The sequence below is a fragment of the Papilio xuthus genome, unplaced genomic scaffold, assembly GCF_000836235.2.
Source record: "Papilio xuthus unplaced genomic scaffold, Pxut_1.1 DF829758.1, whole genome shotgun sequence".
Taxonomy (NCBI): Eukaryota; Metazoa; Arthropoda; class Insecta; order Lepidoptera; family Papilionidae; genus Papilio; species Papilio xuthus.
Genome location: NW_013528891.1, coordinates 4024097 through 4034191, shown reverse-complemented (window position 1 = coordinate 4034191; position 10095 = coordinate 4024097). Strand labels below are relative to the sequence as shown.

General features: G+C 34.3%; 1 protein-coding gene across 3 annotated transcripts; it reads right to left on the bottom strand.

Moving 5' to 3' along the window:
• Positions 1-4127: 4127 nt before the first annotated feature.
• Positions 4128-8771, bottom strand: LOC106113575 (uncharacterized). 3 transcript variants are annotated; one of them, XM_013306411.1, is made up of 8 exons: positions 8677-8771; positions 8117-8198; positions 7949-8049; positions 7342-7417; positions 6753-6828; positions 6067-6154; positions 5271-5371; positions 4128-4303 (listed from the first exon to the last, which is right to left on the bottom strand). In XM_013306411.1, exons 3-8 carry the CDS (start codon positions 8034-8036, stop codon positions 4178-4180), a joined length of 555 nt encoding a protein of 184 aa, XP_013161865.1. In that variant the 5' UTR covers positions 8037-8049; positions 8117-8198; positions 8677-8771; the 3' UTR covers positions 4128-4177. The 3 variants fall into 3 exon arrangements, with proteins under 3 accessions (XP_013161865.1, XP_013161873.1, XP_013161877.1); XM_013306419.1 differs by lacking the exon at positions 8117-8198; XM_013306423.1 differs by lacking the exons at positions 8117-8198; positions 8677-8771 and having other exon boundaries at positions 7342-7482; positions 7949-8037.
• Positions 8772-10095: the final 1324 nt, after the last annotated feature.

Below are 10095 nucleotides of genomic sequence, written 5' to 3'. Positions count from 1 at the left end.
AATAAATGTATATGAATTAGTAAGTTTATTTATTCTCACTACAAGATTTACAAACAAATACAAACATATAAGTTCAAACACAACTTTGTTGTTACATATTCGTGATTTATATGACCCTAAGTTATGTAAGTATTAAACAGAGCTAATATAAAATACAAAGCAATAAATTTCTACATGCTAATATTTATTTATAATTAAGTAGTCTGATATGCAAAATTACGCTTCTTTACATTATAAAGCTATAACATGTATATAGCAAAAAAAAAGAAATTAGAATTACAAGTTATTTTACCACTATTACGTATACATCTAAATTGTTCTCTTTTTTTAATTACTATATTTTTTATTTATTTATTTTTTACAAAGTTGTAGACAATTATAACTTAAAGTTGATTTTCACGAATATTTCAATGAAATAATCAAACTGATATATTTAACTTTAAACATAAAATAACGACATCGTAATAAACTGAATCGAATTTTAAATTTTCGTAACAACATTTTAACGGTGAATTGATAGTATCCGGCGAGCCGTGTACATAATTCGTGTATTTCACGTAGAGATTCAAATGTTACTAGTTATAGAGCGGACATTAAGAGTAATTACTAATATTACATCTTACTAATATTATAAATTAGAATGTATAGATGGATTGATGTTTGTTAGAAGGTATCTCCATAACGGCTGCATGGATTTTGCTGAAATTTGGCATAGATGTAGGACATAGTCGGGAAGAACACATAGGCTACTATTTTTTTTTTTAATTCATTGCGGACGAAATCGCGAGCGGCAGCTAGTCTTTCTTAAATGTCAAATTAAACAAATGAAACCCTACCATTAATAATGTTTTTCCGCGTATGGTTTGGTTGTAATGTCCTGTCTATCTTACTTATGCGAATGTTTAGATGGATGTTTGCTGGAAGGTATCTCCACAACGGCTGCATGGATCTCGCTGAAATTTGGCATAGATGTAGAACATAGTCTGGAAGAAAATATAGGCACTAAGACACTAAGTATATTTTTAATTTCATGGGAACAGAATTCCGTGCAAAAGCTATTAAATAATAAAGATCGAAAATTCATTGTAAAATATATGTTGCATTTGTAAAATTATTTCTCTCGCAGCTGTTATATCTCATTGCAAATTGAATTTTATTTCGGCCTAAAGAAATAACGATTGCATTTCATTTAATTCTTCGTTTTAAATTTTATTTATTTCCACATTTTCATTTCCTATTCGATTTCATGAAATTGAAAATGTATTACATTTTTCAATTTATTTCTCAACGAACTTATTACTTGAATCTGCGGATTAAAGTATTTTTAATAGTTTTTTTATATAAAAATTGTTGTTTCAAAATGCAATAGTGCAGAAATGTGTTGTCAGAGATGATTGAGAAGGATTTTGACACCGTATTTTATATTATACTAGTTGTCGCCCGCGACTTTGTCCGCGAGGAATGAAAAAACCTAATTATTTACCGATAATTATGCGATTTTTTAAAACCTTTCTTATACCTCCACGAACATTTCAAAACCAAGATAAGATAAATCCTTTCAGCCTTTCTCGTGTTTTAGCAAGACTAACGAACAGCTATTGATTTATGTATATAGGAAAATTAGTTATCGCCCACCCTTTTTCTTATAAGGAAAGGATGGGAAGTGGAAGTGGACTTACCGGATGAGAGAATGCATGGAAAGGGAAAATATTTTCTTTCTGTGCATCCTCTCCTCCGTCGATTGAAGGTAGGCAACGCATACGCAATTGCGTATGTCTATGGGCAACGGTCACTTCGCTATTTCAGCGATTTCAGGTGAGCGCTCGCTCGTTTGCCACCATATGTAAATCTCTACCTATAACAAAACAAAAATGTGGTTTTATCATTTATTATTCTTTTAGACCTTATTAAAGTAATAAAGTATAATTTACAAACAAAATGTCGCCAAAGGTCGTAATGATAAAAACAACAGAAAGTAATTTATTATTTAAGATTCCTCCCAAAAAAGTTAGCTTGACAAATTATCAACCTTTTTCTAACTTTTCACCGATTTGTTCCATGAAAAATAAATTCTATCTTCACTGGGTTTTACTCATGGAATTAAAATTCTCTTCGTTAAATATATAGCGATGTTTATAAAACATATATTATATAATATATTCATAAATAGAATGTCTAAGACAGGGATGGTGAACCAGTAGCACGCGGCATATTTTGGGTACTTCGTACTTCTAACATTTTAACCCTTATGTTTATTTTGTATAGTATACCATAGGCACAACTTCATAAAAATATACGATCACTATAAAATTAATTTAAACTTAGTCATTTTAACTTTGTTTTTAGCTTTTCTTCAAAAAAGAAATCTTAATAGCAAAAAAAATATATAAATTGTAAATATTATTTTAGAAGAGATAAGCGATATTAGAATTTTAATAAGGCAATAATCGTAGAATCAAAATTATCTTTGGGTAAGTTTACCTCAGTAAACATTTTACTAATATTATATATACTAATGTTTAGATGGATGTTTGTTTGAAGGTATCTCCAGAACGGCTGAACAGAATCGATGAATATAGAACGTAGTCTGGAAGAAAACATAGGCTACTAAATAAGTTTTTAACATTGCACGCAGAGGGATTCGCTTGCGACAGCCAGTTTATAAAAACGGTCTAATACGTAAAGGTTTACCATCTCTGGTCTAGGATATGTTTTATTTATAAATCTAATTACCACATCATCACCATCAGCTCACTATTTGTCCCCACTGAGGGGCTCGTAGCCTACCCTAAGTTCAGGGTGATTAGGCCATAGTCAACCACGTTGGCCAAGTACGGGTTGATGACTTCACACATATCTTTGAATTTCTTCTCAGAGATGTGCAGTTTGCATCACGATGTTTTCCTTCGCCGTAAGATCGTCGGATAAATGTACATAAGTAAAATCGGAAATCGAAAACAAATTGATACATGGCGGGATTCGAACCCAGGACCTGCAGAGAGCCACCGACGCTCCAATTAATTACTACAAACAGTCGATACTGCCATTTTTATATATTGTTAAATAAAGAGTAATCCTACTCTTTTCCTTTGAAAAATAACAATGATTACGTTTCAACAAAAGTGTACAACAGTGGAAACCCACATGTGAACACCTTTGTATTCAATATCACTGCACTGACCGCTTTGTGGCGTAGCGAAGCCTCCGGCATTCCACAAGAAATGCCGTTCTGGTTAACATAAATAGAATAACATATATAGACGCGGTTAATATAACAATCAAACAGGTCCACTTAGAGCAGTGGTTCCCAAAGTTATTTTGTCTACTGCCCACTTTGAGAATAAACATTTTTTTAGCGCCCCCATATTTTCAAGTATTTAAAAACCACTATAACTTCAAATTAAATTAATTAATTATTATGACTTATATATAATACTTTTATGTATATTAACGGAGAATTCTAAACGAAACTTTTACTATAACCCGCAACTTGAAACCTGCAGCACCCACAAGGGGGCGTTATCGCCCACTTTGGGAAAGACTGACTTAGAGATTACCTTTGAAACGTATTTATTATATGGTGGCAAACGAACAAACGACTACTTCAGACTTACCGGACTTCGTCAAAATAGCGAAGCAACCGCTGCCGATAGAAATCCGAAATCGCTGATGCGTTGCCTACATTTAATCGACGGAGGGACCACAAAGAAAGAGGATATTTTACCTGAGCGTCTGCTCTCCCGTCAAATCCATCGTTTTCTTATAAGTAAAAGGGGACCAAAATAAGGTTTCCAACGCGCTAATTCTTTTTCGTTCTAAGTAAATTACGGATGTCGGATATCGTTCCAGTAGTTATTTGACCGTTTTCGTAACGAACAACAATTTAAATCAGCTGTTGCCCGCGACTCCGTCCGCACGGAATTAAATAAACATAGCAAGTAGCCTATGTGTTCTTTTTGACTATATTCTATATTCTAATTTCAGCAATATCTGTCCATCGAACCAAACATTCGCATTTATAATATTAGTAAGATTATTGTAAAATATAAACAATTGTCGATTATTAACTCTTTATTTATTAAATACAATTTTATATCAAAACATTAAACTAAACAAATACACTATATTTTATTCAATTGAATTGATTTCATTTAAATACCATTAAATCGAAATATTATTACTTCTTAAACTTGGATACTCTTGAATGTTGTAGAACTATAACATTGAATTCAGAATGATGGGCGACCATTACTTCCAATTTTTGCGTTTTTAATCTTAATATTAAAACTTCGTCAAATGGATCCTTAAAAATACAATTAAAATTGTTACGAATAACTTTAAAATATTATATACATATTTATAGAACCCTTATAGGATCACTTTGTTGTCCGTACGTAAAAGTATAAGTCAGCAAACGAACAAGCTATCAAACAAATAACGAAGTGTCTCATCTGGGGGGCTAGATAAAATCCATTTGCTCCAAAGCGATTCTATAAGGAACTTTAAAAATGTATAGAACTGACGATAAGTTTTGATAAGTCACGTGACTGTCGCGCGCCAGTTCCATACATTATTGAAGTTCGTTATGGATTCGCTTCGGAGCGAATGCACTTTGTCTAACCCCGCTATAACTAGAAGCGTTGCCTTGTGTGGATGTGTGAATGAACAAAGTATTTAAATAAAACAGATATTTCTCTTTTCATACGACCGACTAACTAATCTATAGTGTTATATGTTAGTCTATTATGACAGTCTAGATCAGTGGTTCCCAAACTTATTTTGTCTACTGCCCACTTTGAGAATAAATATTTTTTTAGCGCTACCATATTTTCACATATTTAAAAACCACTATAACTTCAAATTAAATTAATTAATTATTGTGACCTGTATATGTATATTAACGGAGAATTCTAAACGAAACTTTTACTATAACCCGCAACTTGAGACTTGCACGCCCACAAGGGGGCGTTATCGCCCACTTTGGGAAAGACTGGTCTAGAGCCTAAACGACTAACCGTGGGTTTCTCACACCAAAATCTCTATATAAAACATATCGTCATCCCTGTCATCTTTGACAACACAGAGATAACGATAACGAGATAAGATAACACGTTTTAGACTTGGAAACCCACGGTAAACCGATATTGACGAGTTAATCATTCTATTTGTTTCCCGGAGTATCATAGGTATAGTAACCGGGTAAGTATTTTCAGTACATCCCCTCCGTCAAATTCTCCTACGAGGAATATGTGTTTTAGTAAAAATCTTACAATTTCCTTGACACCCGCTTGCGCCATGAACCCCAACCTCCTCATTGCGTTTCCATAGTTCGTGGCTCCCATCACATTTATATTAGTTAGTATTGGTGAACCTTTTAAAAAAGCCATTATCACTAAAAACATCGCTAGAAAGTTTTAAGTAGATTTGTCTGTTTGGATGTCTGACTTCGTGCGGTCTGGTTTTGAAAACGGATCCGATTTCGATATGGTTATCACAAATGTGTAGCGATTGCGCGTGACAGATGCGAAAAGGATACCGGACTCGGACAAGGGATGAGACAGGAGAAGATAATGTATGTAACGATGTAAATAAGAAATTAAATATAAAATATATTATAAAAAAATGACTTTTAAGTGTTTTATCCCAAAGAGTTATAAAACACATACTTATGTCATTTGAAATTTAAATTACTAATATTATAAATGCGAATGTTTAGATGGATGGATGTTTGAAGATATCTAAAGAACAGCTGCATGGATCTTGCTGAAATTAGACATAACGTAGAACATAGTCTGGAACAACACATAAGCTAATAATTAAGTTTTTTTGAAAACCTTGCGGACGGAGTCTCTGGCGACAGGTAGTTAAAAGTAAAAATTAAATGTAAAGCAATTAATATTGCTATTAATAAAAACCGAAAATGTGCCAATGTATTGTCGCAACACTAGCCTTGCTAAAATGTCGACATTTATGTCCCCTCACTATTGATTCTGTCACTGGATTTTCTAACGAAAGCACGTCATTCGCGCCAAATGATTCTAATTAATAATGTCTAAAAATATGTACCATATTTGTTAGTCATCACAACTCCCTCGACAGACTCGTCTTCCATTATCCTATCAACTATTGGATTAACTGCATTCAAAGAAATCGTCTGGAACACCAAAATAAACTTAGCAGATATTTTCACTGATCTCCTCAAATAGATAGGCGATTACTCTTCATCAGCTCGCTATATGTCCCCACCGAGGGGCTCGGAGCCTACCCTAACTTAAGGGTGACTAGGCCATAGTCAACCACGCTGGCCAAGTGAGGGTTGGTTGACTTCACACATATCTTTGAATTTCTTCTCGGATATGTGCAGGTTGCATCACGATGTTTTCCTTCACCGTTAGAACGTCGGATCAATGTACATATGTAAATCGAAAATCGAAAAACACATTGGTACATGGCGGGATTCGAACCCAAGACCTGCAGATTACAAGTCAAGTGCTGAAACCATTGAGCCACCGACGCTCTCTAGGCGATTACTTGGTAACTGATTTTTATTATGTTCCGATTTAAACGCGCCTTTTGATGTTACGTGACAGTTAACTCTATCTATATATTATTAGTTCTCATTCCCACCACCGCTACAAACCGTTACCATCAGCGCCAAAATGGCGTAAATCGAATAGGCACAAAATACTACGTTGTAAAGCCAGGTCAGTAGATTTATTAATTTAAATAAGAGAAGGAGTTTATTAACTCACCGTATTTATAAGCCATTCGTCTCTTGAGTCTTTTAACAAATTTGATAAAACCTTCATTGTGAAATTTCTTTTATTTCTGAAAACAATCTTATATAGAAGTCTCTGATGCGATTTGCCTTGACTATTTACCAATAGACATGACTTCCTTGCTGTTTTCGATACTAAGAAAATATTTATTCATTCATCATCAGCTATACGTCTCCACTGAAGGGCTTGGAGCCTACCCTAAGTTAGGATTGACTAGTCCACAGTCAACAGTGGCCCAGTGTGGGTTAACTTCACACATATCTTTGTATTTTTTCTCAGATATGTGCAGGTTGCATCACGATGTTTTCCTTCAACGTAGGATAAATGTACATATGCAAATCGGAAATCGAAAAACACATTGGTACATGGCGGGATTCGAACCCAGGACCTGCAGATTGGAAATCAAACGCTTGACTCATCAGCCACCGACGTTCTAAAGAAGAAAGTAAGTATTCAGTCTGATCACATAATTTTTCTAATGTCGCATATTTTCCGTTATAAATCCAGTAATTACGTTAATAACACTCTAAATCTAAAAACAAAAATCAGCGTAATACCTTACTTATTTCTTTCTTGACTTCTTACTTTTACACGAGCCTTTCTTCTTATGAACAACACAGGCAGCGAACTGTTCGCCCCTGACCAATGAGACTTCTAAATTACACGTTTCTATGCGGTACGCGACCAACTGGTCTAGGACGTCCTGTCGGTCATGGCAACGGCCGAAATCAATATTCGATCTCAAACCATTTTTTACTTATACGCGATATTTTCAATTAACATTTTTTAAACAATTTAGTTCTTATGTAACCAATCTAAATATCGCTATAAGAATCCAAAAAAATATATTTAAAAGGAATAATTTAAATCAATAGATCGATCTTTCTATTCCCAAAATTGTTATAACAAGCTTTTTTTACTTTATTCTAACTAATAGAGCTGAAATTTCACATACATGTGTAAATCGCTTGATGAATCAGATGATGGAGCTAGAAGTTTTTAAAGGAACTTTGCAATTAAACGACACAAACTCATCGAGTTTGGGCTCGTCTGAATCGTCTCGTCGAATAATTTGTCTTTTTAACTATCAGTTATTTTAATTAAGGAAAATATAATAAAAGTTTCTTTTTAAATAGATTTAGTAAAAAGATAACGTTCAAAATACTTACTATTTCTATAATAGCTCGATGTATTGCCGTTGTGAAATGTGGTAACTTCAAAATCAATGGCGCGGCCATATTTTCTGGCACCGTGCATAATAGCGCGTAATCTGTAACAAAATGAATGGAAGAAGAATATGTTGGTAGAAATATAATTAAATAAAGGTTATCACTTACTATCCCGAAAGTAAACAATACCATAAACCATTGGATTTGCTTCAATACGCATTATTACCTTAAAAGTTGAATTGCAGAACTCCTGGATATAAATAACAGAATTTGAAGTTATTTCCATCTTATATTCTAAATATAATAAGCCGCCCCTCGACTCCGTGCACGCGTAATTAAAAACACTTAATTAATAGCCTATGTGTTCTTCTAAGCTATGTTCTACAATTATGCCTTTCAGCGAGATCCATACAATTGTAATAAACATACATCCATCCAAACATTCGCTTTTATAATATTAGTAAGATAGTCACCCACGACTCCGGCCGCGCGGCATTAAAAAAACCTAATTAGTAGCCTATTTGTTCTTCCAAACTATGTTCTACATGTATGCCAAATATCAGAGAAGTCTATGAAGCCGTTCAGGAGATACCTTCTAACAAACATCCATCTAAACATTCACATTTATAATATTAGAAAGAAGTAAGATTTGACGCCACCAAGGAGTTTGAACTGAAGTTGGTAAAACTCTTTGGTCGTAAAAAGAAGAATTTAAAGTTTATTCTCACTGGTGGAAGATCTTTTTCCGATATTTTCTTTTTGCACATATTATTCATGATGTTAAAGTTATTATATTATTATAAATTGTATACTAAATTATAAAAAATATAAATGGAAATAAAAATAGTATTAATCAAGAAAAAATGTCAGAAATTTAAATTAGAAATACGTCAAAAATCAAGTAGGTCGCAGCTAAATAATAGAAAGAGACAAAATTGTACACATTATTAAAACATTATCCCTCTCGCTCAGTGTCATTGAAAAAATAAGACAATAATAAGTTAGGAACTTGCGGTCGGAACATTACACAGTGGAAACTTCGATGTATTCTGAGTGCAAGTCGGGGCAGGTCACTAGTGTAATGACGTAACACATAGCGTGAACGTGACTGGATACAAGATACAGTACTGCAACCGTGTAAATTGATTACACATTGTATTTGTTGCTAGTTTCACACGTGGGTAGAACAGGCAATGATATAAAACAGTCCTGAAATATCTTGCGCACGAGGAAAACTGTCCCGGAGACAAGGACCTGGTGGGCTAAAGTCAAACTAAATAATGGCAACTTATTAGCGCCCTGTCGACGTCAAAAAAATTTCAGAAGATCCTTTTTGTAGTAGCTGTCATACCATGTTTTTCTTACATGCCATTTTTTATATCCGTGTAGGGGTGTCATAAAACTAACCGCGATAGTAGCCTGTCACCGGTCATATATAATTGTTATAACTAGCTGACGCCCGCGACTCGGTCTGCTACGCCCTTCTGAAGATACCTTCAAACAAACATACATCCATCTAAACATTCGCAATTATAATATTAGTATGATTGCTAGTCCCTAGCTTTTTTTTTCATAAAAGTAACTTTATCTAAATGACCAGTATTATTTTCTGTGCATTCAAACAATAGCAGTACTGTCATACCACCCTGCTCTGTTCTGCCTTCGTGTGAAAGCAGCATTACGGTAATTTGGCGAGGCGAGGGCGAGAGAGCTTTCTTTGTGCTTACAATCGACGCTATTGTGAACTCTGAGAATCTGTACTGATTGGAATTCTCAAATGCTATCTTTTATCTTTTATCTTTTATAAAATTAATTTTAAAAATATTACCGTATTTCTAACAAATAAAACTAACTAACTAGATTATGGTATTGACCTAAAGGAAAAACCTCGGTGAAGGAAAACATCGTGATGCTTTCCACATATCTTAACAGTACCATCATTAACAGTGGTAGAGCCCGCTTTAACATCTTCGCAGGAATTGGCCCGGCCCGCCCGGTGAAATACCACCACCACACAGAAGACAGGCGTCAAGTGGAAGCAATTCCGCGTTTCGTCTGATGAATGTGCGTCCCGGAGGCCAAAATTTAGTCCTCTTTCCCTTCCCACCCTTTTTTATAAGGAATGGATGGGAAGTGGAAGTGGACTT

What these genes read in the sequence shown, in the direction of transcription:
- LOC106113575 (XM_013306411.1), bottom strand. Translation starts at nt 8,036, where the DNA reads ATGCACGGTGCCAGAAAATATGGCCGCGCCATTGATTTTGAAGTTACC. An exon ending in ATCGAGCTATTATAGAAATA is followed by an intron (nt 7,418 to 7,948) that starts GTAAGTATTTTG and finishes CTCATTGGTCAG; the next exon opens with GGGCGAACAGTTCGCTGCCT. An exon ending in TGTGATGACTAACAAATATG is followed by an intron (nt 5,372 to 6,066) that starts GTACATATTTTT and finishes CTTTTTTAAAAG; the next exon opens with GTTCACCAATACTAACTAAT.